The sequence below is a fragment of the Ammospiza caudacuta genome, chromosome 3 (assembly GCF_027887145.1).
Source record: "Ammospiza caudacuta isolate bAmmCau1 chromosome 3, bAmmCau1.pri, whole genome shotgun sequence".
Classification (NCBI taxonomy): domain Eukaryota; kingdom Metazoa; phylum Chordata; class Aves; order Passeriformes; family Passerellidae; genus Ammospiza; species Ammospiza caudacuta.
This window is the reverse complement of record NC_080595.1, coordinates 56,215,632-56,234,705: the sequence shown is the minus strand read 5'-3', so window position 1 is coordinate 56,234,705 and position 19,074 is coordinate 56,215,632. Positions and strand designations below refer to the sequence as shown.

General features: G+C 43.5%; 1 protein-coding gene across 1 annotated transcript; it reads left to right on the top strand.

Moving 5' to 3' along the window:
- The first annotated feature begins 1,772 nt into the window (after window positions 1-1,772).
- Window positions 1,773-10,244, top strand: TAGAP (T cell activation RhoGTPase activating protein). The gene is made up of 10 exons (XM_058802252.1): window positions 1,773-1,865; window positions 2,283-2,367; window positions 2,475-2,528; window positions 3,113-3,179; window positions 4,602-4,774; window positions 5,810-5,971; window positions 6,415-6,524; window positions 7,210-7,405; window positions 7,849-7,966; window positions 8,156-10,244. Exons 2-10 carry the CDS (start codon window positions 2,341-2,343, stop codon window positions 9,331-9,333), a joined length of 2,085 nt encoding a protein of 694 aa, XP_058658235.1. The 5' UTR covers window positions 1,773-1,865; window positions 2,283-2,340; the 3' UTR covers window positions 9,334-10,244.
- Window positions 10,245-19,074: the final 8,830 nt, after the last annotated feature.

The window sequence follows — 19,074 nt, the reverse complement described above, 5'->3', positions numbered from 1 at the left end:
GTCTGTGCAGAGTGCTGGAAGTGAGGGGAAAGCAGAATTGAACTGCATAGGACCCCTCCAAGATGCTTAACAGACAGGTATGTTTGGATATACATTTAACAAATGTAATGAAAAATAGATCTTTCTTGTTGAGGAATCCCACTGAAACTATCAGCAGTGATGCTGCAGCTGCCAAGGATCCTTAAAAGAAATTCTCAGGAGAAAGTGACATAGGGTGACAATATTTCTGCAAGCATGTGCAGCAGCCCATGGAATTTAGTTGAGAAATTACAAATGTCGTGGGACTGATAATTAACAAAAAATCAGCTAGAGCAATGAGTAAAAAAATCAGTGGTAAATGCACAGGGCTGTAGACTAGTTGATTGATATTGCTGTAAGTTTCAGCCCTAAACAAGTCACCAGACCAGTGCCACTACAATAGCGTGGAAATGATGGGCCTCAGGAGGACTTAAAAGGTGACCTATAGCAACTCCTCCCACAAAAACAGAGCAAGTCTCCATTTGCTTTTCTGGACACATCTCTATCGAACCAAAAGTGAATTTGTGCTTTGGATTTCTGCCAGAGTCAAACTGAGATCACCCCTCTGTTCCTTTTCCATTCTGCATGAAACAGGGTCAGTAGTACCCTGGCTGGGTCTGATGTGGCTACACAAAGAGGCTTTGAGGGTGAATTCAGCAGCAGATGTAGCCATTACATGCATCTGCAAAGAGCAGTGCTAAGACAGCTCCATCCTCTGCACATGTGAAACAGAGCATCCACGAGGGAAGCAGCAGAAAGGCCACAGTTTTACAAGGGTGCTTTCCACCTAAATCCACTACTGAAGAATTCCCAATCTTGACTCTCAGCCTTAATTCCTCCTTTTCATAAGATCAGTAGACTGGCACCCAGAACAGGGCTGTAATTTACCTCAGTCAATAAATCAATAGAAATAATATCATATGTTTAACATCAAATCTTAATGAATTTTCATAATGGCCTGGTAGAGCGAGTGCTGTATTCCTGATATGCTCAAGCTGGGGGGCAGTCAGCAACAGAATGGTACAAGCAGAGGTAGATTTTTCCTAGATTTTTTTTTAATCTCTTTGGTTGAATCAAATTTTAATATGTGCACACAAATATGTCTTACTGAGATTTATTTTAAACAAGACTTTTTAATTACATATTGTCATACATTACTAAATTACTACATAACACCACTTTGTCTATAAATGTCCAGTAACTAGATTCTCAAGAACTACTTAGTACTGACAAAATGTGTGTCTACATCTGCTTGTAGACAGTAAACTGTTGCAACTAGCTTTAAAAAAGTTATAAAGAAACATTTCTCTGAATCTTGTCTATTCCATCACCCCATTGTTTTCACTGCTCTTAGTGTAGCTTGATCTGGCAGTGCATTTTAGAACTGCCAAATCTAATGAGTCTGAGCAAAGGACAGACTGTACCCACTGCCCTTTAATGGTAAAGAGAAGCTGCCCACACTGCAGCCCCCTCTGCACATCTCACCTCATGCTGGTGATGATAGCTGGAACCTTTACCTGGCAAGTGTCTCATCTTTTCCATCCATAACAGCTACCAGAGTTTCTTTTTTTTTTCTCTAAGGGGGGGGAAAACCCAGAAAAGCATCTCCTCTAAAAGGAAAGAGGAAGCCAGAAATTCGGTAGTGTCTCGGTCCTGCCCCATGATGCTTCTTCCTGCCTGTGAATTTCCACCTGCCCCTTCTGCATATATAAGGCAGTACACGCAGTATGCACTGTTTAGTCGCTGCCTCTGTCCAAAGGATTAGTAGCAGTGGGGAATGATGCTGTTTCTCCTTTCCTCTGCAGTTCACGGGAGGTGAAGGAGCTCTGGCTGGATTCACTTCTTGGGTAAGTACTGCCTTTGAAAAAATCTGTGGCATCATGGTTGAAATCAGTGGAGAGCTTCAGATGCAGCTGCACAGAGATGTACAAAAAAGTACATGGGGGAGAGGTGCACCCACTAAGCATAGCTCATGGGCAGAGCTGACGGAGTTGCTCAGCCTCGGGTGCGCAGATTAATGACCATACATAGCTGTCACCACTTGCTCACTTTTTGCATGGATTAAAAATGGAAAACTGCTTTTATTTTGTTTGAATCAGGAGGCAGCAGGGCTGAATGACCTTCCGGAGAAGGGCTTTATAGTTTCCTTGTGTGGGAGATCTTGCTGGTTCAGGATCATACACGCTAGATTGGCTTACAGAGGAGAAAGCCAAGCAGGGTGCAGTTTTACAAGACTCTTTGTCCATTCCCTGTTCAACAAACAGGCAAACAAAAGGACTGAAGGAAACCAGACTGTCCAGAGCTCCTCCAATCAAACTCCTAATGAAAGTGTTAAGCAGCTGTAATACTGTGAGTATCTTAATTATTTCAGCTCTGTCAACCTAGTGACTTTGAAAAGCTCTGATTTCCAAACCGTGGGATTCAGTTGCTCAAAGTGTCTTTGTTTTCTTGCCTAGTCAAAGACACTCAATGCTGGGAACATGGAGAGTCTGATTGAGTGCCAGACAGAGGTAAGCAGCCCTTACATTTTCCTGGATCCTTCGTGGGTACTGTGTGAGATACCTTAGCAAAGTGGGGGTGACTCCTCCAGCAGCCGCTGGCTGCCTACCCTCACCCAGGAACGGGCAGAGCTCTTCAAAGGCACCTCTGGGCGGCACTGAGCAGAGGGAGCAGGGCATTTCTGTGGGCAGTCTGTTCATTCCCCTGGCTCACCAGGAGTTTTGCTCAGGGATTTTGAAGGCTTCAAAGCCATCAAGGCTCCCCAGAGGAGTTTGGAAGGAAATTTCCAGTGCCGGGGAGGACACAAAAAAGGAGGCTGTGTCCGACTATGGCTTCTCTGGATCAAAAGTGCAGCTTGACAGAGCTCAGGGTTGTGACCTGCCAGCATGACTGGGGTGTCTGGCTGCAGAGTTTAACACAGACCCCTCTACCAGGCAGCGAGGCAGTGTCAGTCCTGGTCTGAGGCACACCTTTAGCAGGTGTTGGGCTTGTCTGGTTATTCCTCAGAGCCTCCCCAGATTTCTGAGGAGCTGCAGCAATTTGCTGGTGGTTCTCACTACTGTGGCAGCTCTGTAACCTAGCATATTTTTTGCAGGCTGATGCCAAGAAATGTCTTCTGTCAGTCCCAGCAGATACTGAAGACAGACTCTGCCTCTCCAACGGTGAGTTTCAAAAGCAAACTGAGGAACTGCCTTCTTATATAACGTTTGCAAGCCGGCACTTGTGCAAAACCACCCGAAACTGCCTGCTCCCCCTCCTGGAGGGCAAGCCACAGTTCGCACCCAGGAGGGGGCTTAAGCCCTGGAATGCCACTCATTTGCAAGCTGCTTCCTATATGCTCACTGGCAGAGTGCTGAGTGCCAGAGGTCTTGTATTCCCGTTCCCTGGTAGCAATAGGAAGTAAATGTGTTTCTTTCTCACTCAAGCATCGCCTTTGAGGTGTGGCAGTTCAAGTGAGTACTGAGTACTGTAGCAGATGTTGCACACCACAGTAAATAAACCCTCTTGGCAGCAGCACCAACACTTGTTTTTCCTCACCATGCAAAACCTCAGCAGCTGTAAACAACCCAGAGCAGACCATTAATAGGGCAGGGTCGGATTTGGAGCAGACAATCATATCAGATCAGTTTCTAAGAGTATCAGAAACGAATATTTTAAATTACACTATAATGTTAGGTGACTTTCTCAAATTTTTTTAACCCCTACCTACCAAGAGCTTATGCTAAATCACAAAGAGAGGTCTTAAGAATTTCTCATCTGGGTAAGACAACTTCATTTTGGAGTAGAAGGCATGACATTAATTGCAAATTTGCAGAAGGCAAATCCTTTAGAAATCTTTTTCACAAAAGGTTCCTTCTCTCACTGTTTGTGAAAGGGGAAAAAGGCACACCCCACCCCAATACAACTATCCTCTTAAAATTCCTGGCCCTCCTCTTGATGAAGCAGATGCAAAACCCATGCTAAGAGATTTCTAACTGTGAAGCCAGTGAGCACTTTGATGCTCCCATCCTCTGGAGCAAGTATGTTCCTCTGGCGGGGGGGCAAGCACCAGCTCTAGGAGTATTGTCATTAGAGCTGGCTGCAGAGCTGGCAGAGCTGGAGCCACATGTTTTCCTTTCAGGCTGTGAAAGAGGTCAAAAACTAGGAGCCCCTACTTCTACTCCTGCCCTAAGGCAGGGGCACAACCAGAGCATGTAGTGAAAATTGTTGTCATTGCCAGCTGCTGAAGCGGTATATCTGCCTCAGAGTTATCAGAGAAACTACTGCAATATCAAAAATCTCTATAAATGTTCTGTGCCTTGTATGTTCCCACTCTCTAAGAAGAAACAGTGACTAGAATGTAAAAAGCACCCAACCCAAAACAGGAAAGGTGGTGGCCTTAGGGGTATGGCCACAGTTTTACAGTTTAGGCAGTTGTTTCCCTAGTAACCACTTAGTTGTCTTTCAGTTTCCCCCAGTTTGGTTTGTTTCAACATACATCCCTGCACTGCACACAAATGAAAGACCACATAGTGCTCTGGGTTTTGGATTTTTTAAAAATTTTAAATTTTTAAATTGATCTTTTGTTTCCCTTTTACTTGCAGCAGATGGAACAAAGAAAAGAAAGAAGGTGATATCGCAGTCATTTACTCTGAGACAAAGCCTTACCAAAAGAAATTCCTCAGGACAGCTAGACTTGGGTGGCAAAATCCCTCTGTTTGGCCATCCTCTGGCACATATCTGTGGGGAAGACGACACACTGCCCCAGCCAGTCCAGGTAAGGAGGTACCATTATAGTGGAACTGTTTACAAAGGCCTGAAGTGTCAGGACAAGGGGGAAATGGCTTCAAACTGACAGACAGCAGGGTTAGATTGGACATTGGGAAGAAATTCTTAGCTGTGAGGGTAATGAGGTCAACCAGAGAAACTGTGGCTGCCCCATCTCTAGAAGTGTTCCAGGCCAGGTTGGATGGGACTTGGAGCAACTGGGTCTAATGAAAGGTGTCCCTGCCTATGGCAGGGGGTTGGAATAAGACAATCTTTAAGGTCCCTTTCAGCCCAAACCATTCTATGATTCTGTGATACCTCTGTCTTAAATGTGAGGCAGGATACCCAGTACTTCTGCTGCATCATCCAAGAGATGATACTGGTGTTTCCCAACATACACGCCCCTGATAAGCCCAGGGCCCATCCCAGATGTAGAAAGAGTCAGATCTGAAGGTTTTGCCCAGCCTTCACTGGAAGTAACTTGGAATGTAGAGAATCCAGGACCAGGAATGAAAGATCTGCTTCTTAATATAATCATCTGTGATTTTAAATAAGTAATTTAAATAAATCTTTCAGAAGCATAAACTTCCAAGGATTTCTATATTTCCATGAAAAACAAGTGTTCAGCTATGGACTGTCACAAAAAAATACCTAAACAATAACTTCTGAATAAAAATGGTCTCGTAACAGTTCTTCCACTGAACTGGCTTTCCCAATAGACATGCATTTGTCTCTGCTAAGTAATATTTGCCTGGCTTGTGAGAGAGGGAATGTGAACTTAGATTTAAGCCATCCCTTGCTGCCTTCTAAAAGTCAGCAAGGATGGCTCCAGTGAAGTTAGTGGAATTCATCAGTTCAAAAAGAAGGTGGATTAAGGGAAAATCAAGACTACTTCCCATGTAATGTACTTGGAACAAGAACTAGATACTGAACTAACCACAGTACAGTGTACCTCCAGACAATTTTTATTCCATTTCTAAATACTCATCTGCTAACTTCCTTCATCCATGTAACTGTTCTTCCATTCCTGATTTTTTCCCTGCAGGATCTCCTAGCCATATTATATATGAAAGGACCTTCTACTGAAGGGATATTCAGAAAAACTGCCAATGAGAAAGCACGAAAGGAGTTGAAGGAGGACCTAAACAAAGGCGGGAATGTTGATCTGAAAAGCAAATCTGTGCACCTGCTGGCAGTGGTTTTGAAGGTGAGTAATTCTGAGCTACACTGGAGGGAGGACATTGCTAATATGCACAGGATCAATCCAGTGCTCTGAGCTGATCTAGGTGGGACTCTTGGCCAAAGCCAGAACTAAGCCAGACTGAATTCTTCAAGCTTAGGGAAATTTGGCCTTTTCTACCTGATTGTCAGTCCTACTTGTCAGGCTGCTGATTTCCTGAGGGAACTCACTTTGTTCTCTTGCTCAGCATCCTCCCAGTGAGCAATAGTGAGATTTGTGAGCGAAGGAAAAGCAACTGAAAGCTGGATCCTGTTACTACACAAGTGCAAGTGCACTTGCGCATTGTACTTCTCTGTCAGTGCTGATGGTCAGGTAGCTCAAGTCAGCCTGCTAGAGCCCAGGTGACAGTAATACTCTCTCTGTGCTCGGGGATAGTGTCAAAACTTCATCTAAATCTCTTGGCCTTGCAGGATTTTCTCCGAAATATTCCCTCCAAACTCCTATCAGCTGACCTCTATGAGAAATGGATGCAAGCTCTAGAGAAGCCAAGCAAGCAAGAAAAAATTGAAGAATTGAAAGAGTAAGTTTTTCAACCAGGAAATTTTGCAACCAGTGCCAATCTAATGGAGCAGCTGGTAGAGGCCAACAGTATCTTTCAAAATCAAGAGTCTCACTTAAAAGCCTGTCATTTGTATCAGCTTGCTATTGCTTCATGGGGCTTGGTTTAGAGGGCTCCAGCAGCAGCACTTCCTGAAGTTACTTCAGATTGCTTTATGAAACCACCAATGCAGGAACAGGGCAGAGGCTGCAGTGCCTCAGCTAACACAGTCACGGTGCTGTGGGACAGGCACTGACACGGGGCCTCCACAGCTGCTGGGGGTGAGCTCGGGCACATGGAGACCACCACCGTGTTTTGCTCTTCAGGAACAGTAGGTGTGGGGACTGACTGGGAGTGCTTTGAAAGCCCCACAGCACAACCATAGGCATTGGGAAGCCTCCAGTGACATCTCTTGGCATCATTCCATCTATGCCAGTACATGGACTTCTGCAATGCTGCCTTTCAGTCAAGACCTTGTAATTCAAGGTCTCATAATTAACCCCACACTCAGCTGCAGATGGGGATTTCTGAAAGATACAGAGAGCACACACATGCCCCTTTCTGGAGGAAGTGGTATCACTCTAAGTTTAATTGAGACTTGCTCAAATCAAGAAGCAGAGGCCTCTGCACCATCAACTAACGTGACATTTGGTTTGTGTTCCCACAGGGTGGCTGACAAGCTGCCGAGACCAAACCTCGTCTTGCTCAAGCTCTTGCTCTCTCTGCTCCACCACATCAGCCAAAATGCTGAGACCAACAGGATGGACTCCAGCAACCTGGCCATCTGCATTGGCCCAAATCTGCTGAGCCCAGGCACGGACAGCGCGCTCCCGCTGGAAGTGCAGAAGGAGATGAACGACAAGGTGCGCTGGACTCACCGAGCAGCCGCTCCCTCGGGGCAATTGAGAGCCATCCATAGGGATCCATCCCACGGCCATGGCAGCAGCTGAACACAGCAGCACCCCTGGGCCTTGGGGGTGCTGAGCAAAGCAGCAGCTGCCCTGCAGCCCCCACAGTCACAGCACAGCTCCTGCAGCCTTTGCATGTGGAGGGCCAGGGGCACCCGTGGCCATTGTCACCCCTGGGCCTCGGGCAGCAAGGCCAAAGCTGTGGCTGATGGTGTTTTGTCTGTATTGTTTGCAGCATCGGGCCTTATTCCCCATGGGGGACTCGCCCTTAGATCTCAAGCCAGGATTTTGGCAGAAGCCACTGTGCTCTGTGCTGTCCTTCCTACAAAGATAGCCGGCAGGGTGGGGAAAGAATTTTCAATCTGTCTTGACTGAAATGGGCTGTTTTGTTTGTGCAGGTGACAGTGCTGGTGGAGTTCCTCATAAACAACTGCATGGAAATATTTGAGGGGGACATTGCCTTCCCTGCCTGTGCCTTGGTTAAGGAGTCACCAGAGCACATAGACAGCTCCACAGGTATGAGAAGGGGCTGGGGATATCACCAACTGGGGCTGCTGGGCCAAATTATTGAATTTGATATGTGAATATATCTGTGGAAATACAGAGGGTTCAAGATTGTTGAAGCCCTCTTCTGAACTCTCTATGTGTATTTCTCTTTCATCCTCAGGTGGTCAGCGAAAACTAATGTCTGCTTTCTCCCCACAGAACAACTCTGTGCAGCTCATCAGAATGACTCTGCCTATGACAGCCCAGATCCAGAAGCAGAAGGCAGCCCCTGTACCCCTGAAATGGAGCAGGCCAAAGGGAGGAGTGCTACTGTGAGCAGAAGATATCCAACAAATGTCTCTGCCCCTTCCCTGACTAATTTCAGAAATTACATCAGCACAATGGACAGGAGGTACTCAGAGTCAGACCTGTCCTTCCAGAACTGCCTTGATGACACAATAAGGAAACAAAGGCTAAACAAAAGTGAGGACAATTTTCCAGTTCAGCAGAAACTGCTATGGATGGAGGCACTGGAGGAACGTCTTGCAGGCTTACCTTCACAATTATCAACTGACTCTCTACCCAAAACATCCTCCAGTTGCTCCCTGGAGAGCTCTGATGGCTCAGTTTTCACCAGCTCCCCCATAGTTTCGCCCTCTAGTCCCAAAAAAACCTTTTTAAATAGGCCTCAGTCCTTTTCCACCAAGGCCACTGAAGACGGCAGTACACCTAGCAGAGAGATCAAAAAGCATTCCATGTCATTCTCTTTTGCAAACCGCAGGAAAACACTAATAAAAACCCAGAGCTGGGGGCCTGGAAAACCCATGTTTTTTCAGAGAGACAGTTTCACAAAGAAAGAAGATCAGTTCTCCTGTAGAATTGTCCAGGAGGGCAGCTGTAATGATGACAAGCAATTGCCTGTGGAATATCAGCAAAGGCCCCGTCTCAGGTCGGTTGATGAAGTGTTCAGAGAGGTAGACCAGAAAAACCCTAGAAGACCACCCTCTTATGAAGAGGCTGTTAAAAACTGCCTGGCTGCTAAAGTTCCCTCTCAAAATCTCACGGTTCAGACTCTGAGATTAGCAGCGTCAAACCAGGATGTTTTGCTGCCTTATCCATGCAGCCACAGTGCACAGGACACAGCACATATGGATCTGAGGGATCTACGCAGTGCCAGAATTTCTGCAACAAAGGATTCTGACCTGGAAACTGAAACCTTCAGCATCACCGTAGGAGTAAACTCCCGTGTAAATTTACCTGTGACCCCAGGAGTCTACCGGATGAGAGCCATGTCTGAGTCTTGTCAAAAGAACAAACTCGAATATGTGGCTCGGAGGTGCAGCCAGCCGGTTTTTGAGGTAGAGCAGATCCAGTATGCTAAGGAGTCCTATGTATAAAAAGCCTGTCCTTCCTCTTTGCACTGTACAAAGTGAATATTGTAAAAATAGACATCTTGCTAATCATTTGTAGGATTTTACTTTCAAGAGACAAAGAATAAGCTAGCTCTGCATAAACTTTTTTTCTGAAGTGTCAGTCAGCTTGACATGTCACATCCTTTTACCACAAGAGTTGTTGCTGGTGAAGACCTGTGTATATTATGTAAAAATATAAGTTAGCATGCTGTACATAACCTGTTGTGTGGGAAGAGTAGTTAGCAGATGATAAACAGTGTTGTGTTTGTTTTCCTCAAATGACAATTACAAGGTTGGCAGGTCCAGAACTTGTCTCACCTTCTTCTTGTTTTCTGTATGGTCACAGACCCTGTACCATTTTCCATGTGTATGTTGCCAGGCTGATGCAGTGCTCTGCTGATATTTTGCATTAAATGTGGGTTGGCAGTTACCTTAATGGGGGAAGAGCTATTCTGTCATCTAGGTCACTTCAGTGCTCTTCCCTGTACCTGCTGCCATTCCATCTTCCTGCTTGCTGGTGATAGGAATGATCTGACCACTATGCAGCATAGTGTTGTACACTGAGCCTGGGGTTAGAGCCCTATGAGGTCATCATGGGAAAGTATGAAGTAACCCTCATGTGTCCTGAGGTGCTTTTAGACTAAATAAACTGGACAGGCAAAGAAAGGAAAAGCAAGAAAGAAAGCAAGAAGGAAAAAAGAAACCAAAACTCCTACAAGGAAATATTCTGGATTCCAGCTTTAAATAGTTATAGTTAATTGGAAAAAAAAAAAAAGACAAAAAAGAAAATAGTAGGTGTTCTTATAAACTTGTAAAAATGACTGGAAGTGCAATGTGCTTTTATGGGTCAGCATAGCCTTAAACCAGAAGCAGGGAGACATTTTTCTCCTGTGTAACTTCACTACAATAAAACATTTTTCTGCATGAATGCTTAAGTGTCCATTGTCTGATTTTAAAATACCCAGGCCCTATTTGTACTGTACCTCCTTTTCTACAGGCACTGCAGGTCTGCTTGAATGATGTGGCATAGCTGAGTAGCAGGAAGCAAAGTAAATGACCAGCAGTATCACTGCTATTGTTGTAAGAGGCTTCAGGCTACAAATCCCTCTCTGACAGGAAAACAACTTATACTACCATGTAACAGCAGCTAAGCTGCAAAGAGGTGATGCTGCTCCAAAAGTGAAACACGTTAAAAATGGCATGCCATCTTCTCAGGACTTATGTTTTCCAGGTGTAGGTGTTCCCAGGACACAGAGAAGAGGGAAGGTGGCTGCCTGACCTGATAGAAGAAATTATGAGAAGGACCATATTGGTAGGCTGCAACTAGAGAAATCATCACTTCTCTCAGCCACCTGGACAGTGGCACTCTGCTTCCAAGCAAGCTGAGAGAGGGCTCTGATGCAAAAGGTGTTTACCTTTTTCTAGAATCTGCATCTCCTGAGTCACAGAACCAGTGAGGCTTGAGATCCTCCTGTCCAACCCTACTGCCCAAGCAGGGTCAGATAAAACAGGTTGTCCAGGATTGTGTCCAGACAGTTTTTGAATATTTCCACAGATGGAGGCTCTACAACATCTCTGGGCAATCTATTCCTGTGTTTGACCAGACTTACAGAGAAAAAGTGTCTCCTTGAATTCAGATGGAATTTGATTGTATTTCAATTTGTGCCTATTGCTTCTCGTTCTGTGTTAAGTGGAATGATATTTTTCTTGTGTAAAAAACACAGTTGTCTTACCCACGTGGCACAAGTATGAAGAGATAGTCCATGTGCTGTGAAAAGGCTCAGAAGCCACAAAACAGAAAACACAAACCTTGAAATGTAATCAAAACCCAATACAGCTCCTTCTTTGTTAAGTGACTCTTTCTTTTTTGACTGTGAGAAGACTAAATCGCCCAAGGAGATGCCTGCTTTGTAGCCACACCAGAAAACCCGGGGTGAATAAGCCCAGTCACTTCACCAGAGATGAGGAAAGTCTCTAGGTCTAAGGTGTCCTAAGGCATATATGACAATCCCACTCAGAAAGCTTACCTGAGCTTAAATATTCAGTATAGACGAGTCTAAATCTTCCAGCTTCTGGATAAGAAGGACCATTTGGAAAAGATCACCTTCAATTGGTGAAGGAAAAAGAAGAGAGAGAAGCTCTACAAATTGTAAACAAAAAAGGACTAAGGTGAAGGAGTTGTATAGAAGAGTGGCCTAGTCCCTCTCATCCTGCTCTTCCATTTCTTGAGGTCCAGGGAACACCATGATTAAAGAAAATGGGAATGCAAACAGACCCCAAAAGATACTTACCTCCTCATTGACAGATAACTTTTGACTTCCTTCATCCCTTCAGACTTGACTGTTTAGTCAGCATTATTTTCATGTCATGTGTCTCCACAGAAGTGATTTTTCTTCTATACAGGCAGATAAGAGATCTCAAAAGACTAGAATGACACAGGAAGTAGAGAACTTTGCTTTAGCACTTACTTATCTGCCTTTCGTTCAGAAAACCATTTAATCATACTACCAGTCCACCCTACCACATCCTAGGATCCAGACCAATTATCCAGGACTCCAAGAGTAAGGTCCTTTAAATCCTATATCCAACAAGTGGGTTATCTGTTTTACAAGTGCCGTGCCAAAGCTGCCTTTGACTTCTCAGCCAGAAAGTTCAAACACCCATTTACAACTAGGTCAACTGGAGATGGATTTTGGAAGAAGAGTTGAATGATGGCAGCCAGCCTCCCACTCTCCACAAGTTTCTCCATCATCAGTATTGCACCACTTGCTTCACACACAGCATTTTCTAATTAAATTTCATGAAGACAGTCCAAACGTGAATTTGGAGGTAGGACTGGAAGAGGGGAAAAAAGCAATATTAAAGCAGGAAATCCAAGCCATTGCCTTGTTAGGCAATGCTGGAATTAAGGCTAGTGATGCAGCTTGAATTCAGTCCCTTATGTTTGCATCCCACTGTTGTCTTCAAACACATGGTGCACTCTGTTCTTCCCCACAGGATTTTTCCTTACCTGCACTGGTAAGGAAAAAAGGTTGTCCAGCAAAGGAGAAAACTTTAATTCTGGCATTCCCCAGTACAGTTTGCCTAGCAGACATCCAGGTTTTGGACATACAGCTATGTCTCATTTGCTAGGATTTGAAAGAACAAACAGAAGACCAAAGGAGTTCCTCATGGAGTACCTCTTTCCATGTTGTGCACCCAGAAGTTGCAAATTCGTTCCCTGCCACTTGAATTAGGATGGCAACTTAACAGAAAAGGGATGATGGTATCAATTCTATGTCCAAACATTGGTGAGGATTGAGAGAAACATCATGCCTGCAGGTTTCACAAACATTCAGACTGCAGGAATTCAAATACTCAGGTGCAGAATGCAAATGTAGACACATACATTTATTTATCTGTATGCAAGGTTTATATTTATGTAAGCTTGTGCTTTATCTTCTGCACAGTCTGCAGAAAATGAGGCATAGGCTCTCTGTGTCCCATTTCTCTGGATTCTTGGGACTGAATTGAGTGCAGGTAGAATGCAGTTGTCTGAAATAAGGTGTCCCTTCAGGCCATTTGGATATCTTAGGACCACAGGAATTTCCTAAGACATCAAAAGTGGATACAAATCCTGATACTTAGGTTGTAAAATCCTTTCCCAAAGTCTTCTCTGTCTGTGATGTGAGCTTAGACTCCCACCTCACACATACGTGATACATTTATACCTTGAATGTAGGGCTCTATAATCTAGGGCTGACATTTTTGCTGCCACCAGAGAAATAGTAACATTTGGGATTTTAGGCACCATCTAAGCCTTCAAAAGAAGCCTTCTTGAACTTAAGCTCTCATGCTTACCTCCCACCCCAGAGTTTGGTGTTTTCTGCTCCATCCCACCATAGAAAACTATGACTCAGACCTTTATCTTTTCCATCCCTACCCCTTATCTCTGCCTCATTTTCATTCCCTCTCCATTCCCAGCCTCCATTCCTGATCTCATCCAGCTATTTCTCTTTAAATTGAACAAGCTCCAATCTTTGATTTGCTCTCAAAGTCACAATTTCATTTCCTGTCCATCCCTTGACCCACTTTTTTCAGTCAGCCAATTTCAGTTTACCCCTTCCAATTCTCCCACATTTTCCTGTCTTACCTGCACTGGTTGTTATTGCAATAAGTCCCATCAAAACTCATCTAGCCTCAGTCCCATCCACATGCTCCACCTTGTTTTAATCTCTGTAAATACAGAGAATCAGAATGAGAGAAGGAAAATCCCAGGAAGCTACAAGAAAAAAAAATACAGAATTCAAAAAGTCCAGTGATGACCTCAATTCACAGCTGTAACCATAGAAAGCCTCAGGATGAACCTTCCATGGCTAGAGGTCCTTGAATTTTTGGGATTTCAGCAAGTGGTCTGCACATCTCTTGTTGTATGGAAATATGGGCTGTCAGCTAGGATGGAAGGACATTTGGAACTAGGTTAAGTTGAAATAAGGAGTCAAAATAATCTGTTGCCCCTGTGCTTCATGAAAGCAATGCATCAACTATGATGTAAGGGATATTTTCAGTAATTTGCTCATATTCTCTGATAAGAGGCATTGTTAGGAATTTTTTTTCTGCCTCTGCAAGCAGGGTCTTGGGGGAGAAGCCCTCTCAGGGTCTGACCTCTTCTCAGAGCTATTATCTGAAGGGCACTTATTTCTGGGAACTGTGAAAACTAAAGAGATAATGAATTCACACCTGAGGAAAAACAACTTCTTGTTACTTAGCAATGATGCATAAGAGAATTGCTACTGCCATGGTCACTTTCTGTGATAGCTGCCTTGACATAACCCAAGAAACAGTGGTTCTGTTCCAGACACAGTCACAGAACAGAACCACTGCTCTACATAAGATCTTTCTTCTGCCTCTTCCTCCCATGATTACCACCTGTGTATCCCAGGCACAAGATGCCACACTGATGTAATGTTTGCTGATACAAACCCATGGCAAAAATATTAGTGAACAGAATTTCACCAACCTTGTTGCTCACACTTTGTTTTTCATATTTACCTCCTTACAACATGAACAGTTGGCTTTCCCTTTTGTGTGTGTGCATTTGGCTCTTCAGAGTTCCTTAAACTGTATCCAGTTTGATGAAATAGGATTTGAAATCTTCTTCTTTGGGCATCATGTAACTGATGGACAAGACTGCATACCCTGCATTGACAGGGAATGTAGAGCATCCTGTTGAACACACAGAAACTTTGCTTTTGAAACTGAACCACTCCATAGGATGTGACTGTGGTCCACAATCAATTCTGACACTTATAATAAAGCCAAAAACTTTGGAATTTGGTTTTTTCTTTTTTTTTTTTTTTCTTTTTTTTTTTTGTAATGGGATTGTATCTCTTCAGTCTTTTGCTTAGAACTAGATCTCTAATTTCTTCTATCACTAAAGCCAAAATGGATAGTTTAGGGATTCTGCTTGGGTAATGTACACTTTAATGTTAAAAAGCTAATACTGATGTTAAAAGCTAATAATAAAATTACTGCTTCATAGCTCAGTTCCATATTGTAGGGAACTCCACACAGTTTTTATGTATGGTTCCTCTTATAATATTGCTATCAAATGTCTCCAATTACAGCATGAAGAAGTATCACAGATGATAAAATCCCCATCTGTGTTGTTTTTTATCTGGGAATAGTTCTTATTTCTGTACTGACTGTTCTGGTTTTGGTGCTGATACATCACAGGACACCTGTGATGGTGGTTTGCTGCAGCACCACACCAGATTATTCCATAAACTGCAAGTGACAATTTCAGCTTCCCATTGTACCCAGGCAGGTCTCTTAACCTGAGAAGAGAATATTACTTTTTATTACAGTGAGGCCACTTGGCTATCACAGGGGTGAACTCTGAACCAACAAGAACATGATGCTACTCTGGTAGCAATGTGGCAGACCACAGTGAGTGTGCTATCGTGTGTTTCCAGGAGGACAATTTCTGACTACAGGAAAAGGAAACCTACCTTCAGTAGGCTTTCTGGTTACATTTTTCTCTGAATTTTGTTAGCAGTCACTCCTTATCACATGTGTCATCAGAACAGAGTGAAAACTTCAGAGGACCTTCTGAAAGCTAAAAATTCAGAAAAGGGAGCAATTTTTAAATAAAAAATTGACAATGATAGAGAAAAAGATCAATGGAAAAAGGGCAACCACTGTTGGAGAAGTGACGGAATCCTCATATGGACAGATGACTATCATATAGGTAGCTGCCTGCAAGTCTCTGTGGATGCTAGGTAAAAAATTGCTTTTTCTGCCTCCCTGCTATCCAGAAATGCTAATTATCTTATAATATTTTTCTATAAATAAATGGATTTTATTGTTTTAATCAGTCTTTATCATTCACTGTGATAAATACAACAATTTAAATCTCACTTCTGACTGAAACCCATTCCAAGTTCTACCTCTTCTTCTACAAAGGGAGAGGAAAACAGATTATTTTGTTTCTAACCTGAGGTGGCAGCACATAAATCTGAACAAATGGTTCACAAACTCTAAACACAGCTGACTCCATTGAGCTCTGCTTCCTCTGCTAGGTAATAATATGAAAAGATTTTTGTGAAGGGTTTCACACTTTCTAAACAAAACATGCTCTTCAGCCAACGAGTCTATTTACAGAACTGATCCAACGGCTGCTCAAAACTCTTCCTTCCTACAACCCACAAACCTCCCACCAACTTCCTTGACAAATGCAACAATTCATGTTCAAGCCCTGCACCTTCAGTATCCCACAGGTTATGCTGAAAATTATAAAACTGTATTTAAAAAAAAAAAATTTAAAGCCAAATCCAAGTTTCCAAGTCAGGTGATCAGAGAAGATGTTCTTATAATACATTAGGGATTTTTCTGGTTTTCCACATGCTTGCTGCACAGTCTTGGGCCATGCAAGTCTCTCCACCATGAAGATTTAGCAAGTGCACCTGTGCAGCTGTGCCTGTGATTCACCTACCAGATTTCTTCAGCACAACTGGGACCAGGTGAGAAAGCAACCACATTATCATTCAACAACTTTGCAGGGCTGTACTCTGAGGCGTACACAATGTTACACAATACAATACAGAGATGCACACCCATCTTGTGAGCTACAGACACCATGGCATTTGAGAAGTCCTTGGGTGTGAGAAAGAGCACAGCAGCCACTATTTCTCCACAGGTCATCAGGAGGATGATTTTGAGATGAAGACCAGAGACTTGTAGTTAGGAAGTTCAACATCTGGATCTGCTTTTTCCAAAAGGCCTCCTACCCAGTGCAGTTTTGGACTGTGCAGTTTATCTCAAATTAAGCATGGGTGATACTGATCTGCCTCCCAGAGATGTTAAAAAGGGGAACTTATATCAAGATGAAAAAACACCATGACTACAATGAAGGACCAATAGAAGCAGATCTGTCTTGTTTCTTACTCTGCAAGTTTAGTGCAGTTGTACCATTGCCCTCAATACAGGGAGATGAAAAATAAGGAGGCAGAGCTTCCTGAGGTGAAAAGATGGAGAGGGAGAGGCCTCTTCAAGGCAGGAAGAGGTGAGAAGGGGCTGGAGCAGGATAGCACAGAGTCTATTTGAGCTTAAATAGGAAGGTCGCCAACAATTGATTTTCCATTTGATAGTCTAATGAATGATAGCTTGAAATTCAGTGAGCTCCACTCTCTAAGGTACTTCATCACCCTTTCATAATTTTTCTAGTCACTCTCTCTGAAAGCACATGGTGGCAAAGAATGCAGCCTGAAGAGCAGGCACACTGAAAAACAAAGCTTGTGGGGAACGTGGAGGAAAAGCAACCTAGGGAAAATGGTGCTGTGAGTCAGAGGGTGAATTGTAGGGGAAACAGCCTTGTAAATTTTGGCTGGGAACCATGATTAATAAGTTCTGTTTTTTCACTTGTGTTGGAGAAATTAAGGTCTTGAGAACTGAAACTTTCCAGTCCTGCCCAACCCCACAAACTCAGAACCAGAGTCAAGAGGAAGCTGTGCTGCTACACAGAAAAGGAAGCTCAATAATTTGGGTTGAAGATATGAGGGATAGGATCTCCTTTCTTCTCTATTAATGTTTATGTATTACTATTAACAACCCTTATTAAAAAATATTGATGGCACCAGCAGAACTCAAGTTTAGATCCGGTATTTATTTTTCATGCTGTGTCTCTCATCTGAGAGTCAAAACTCCAGGTTGGCACATTATAATTTTTTTAAGCTGAGTATCTCCCTGTTGGGACCAGGCCTGTTTATCTTTGATGCTCTGAGCCCAGCACCCCTGAACAGCAGCAAAGACACCATTGGCTGGCAGACACCAGTGATACAATACTGACACAGTATTTGCTAATTCTCTTTGATCATGTCACTGCAGCAAGTTGAAACAGGTTTCAGGGCACTTCTATTAATTGTTCTCTCACAGCATCAGGACAAACAGTACATACACACCCCACTTGGGCTCTGTGATTTTTTCATCTTTGCAGTCACACTGACTGCATGTCTGTGCTCTTTGTGTTTCCATCAGACATCTCAGGGCATGGATTAGCAGTGGTATGATGATTTCTGGTATTTTCAAGGCTATTTCAAGCATCTCCTGGAGATTTTCAAAAGCTGCCAGGGGAAGGCCCTGACCAATCTGATCTACCTTTGAATTTGTCCTGGCTTAGGCAAGAGGGTTACACTAGAGAGCTCCAGAGTCCTTTTCAGTTTAGATTGCTCTGTAATTTTTGATGTCTACTTGAAAGCAATGGCATTTTGGCCTCAATCAGAATTGCTTCCAAGACTGGGTAGATCCACATCTTTAACTGCAGGCTCAAGGGGGTAAGACTCACAGATTAAAGTTCCATTTCAGGACCATGGAGAACCAAATCTAACCCAAATTTCATATAATTACACAGTTTTACACCAGGGAAGCATTCCTGTGATTTTATAAGCAGCCACGGTCCTCCTCCAGACAGAAGGAGGACCAATGCTCTAGCAAGGCATTATGCCTCTCCCTGTCTTTTTGGACAATTAAGCATTATGCCTAGATCCATAAACCTCCTTCCTTTCTTAATTTTGAAATGCTGCAGAAAGTTAAGGTGGTGGAAACTGGACTCAGCTAGTCTGCTCAGCATTGTATTGTGTAATGAATTGTGGCAGAAGGTCTCCCAGTCTAGCAACATCCAAGCTAGGGCCCCAGGAAGACCCAGGCTCAGCACTGCAGATCCCTCATATTGTATTTCAAGGTGTCATTCACTAGTTACAGATGCATCCCGAGTGCTGCAGAAAGAGTGGGTGTACATCTTCTGTTACTACACACTGACACCTTCACATTTGCTTTGCTGTGAATAAACTTGTTTCACATCCAAAAAAAGAAAGCCAAGGGCATGCCATAAGGTATGGCAGAATGCCAGGAAATTCTTATGAAAACAAACAAAAACCTAAGTATGTTCAAAGCCTTTTAACAGACCCACAGCAAACCTGGAAGGAGATAAAGCCCTCGTTCTGCAGCTTTCAAGTCAGCTGAAGGCACTTCAAAAGACCTTTCTTAGCTGCCATATGGGAGATGGGCTGATTTATTCCTTGCTAGCTAGGCCCATTTTCCAGGCAGCACCTCTGGCACTGCGATTGTGCAGGGCCAAGAAAAACCTCCAAAGAATATGTGAAAAAGCCATTGATACTGTAAGATCCAGAAAGCAACAAATGGCAGGAATCTGATTATAATCAATGTGGTTTTGCATCCTGCTCCACTCAG

Bases quoted from the DNA above. Each gene is read 5' to 3' on its own strand.
- TAGAP (XM_058802252.1), top strand. From the start codon at position 2,341: ATGAAAGTGTTAAGCAGCTGTAATACT. The intron at 3,180-4,601 runs GTGAGTTTCAAA...TTTTACTTGCAG, and splicing joins CAGACTCTGCCTCTCCAACG to CAGATGGAACAAAGAAAAGA. The intron at 7,406-7,848 runs GTGCGCTGGACT...TTGTTTGTGCAG, and splicing joins AGAAGGAGATGAACGACAAG to GTGACAGTGCTGGTGGAGTT.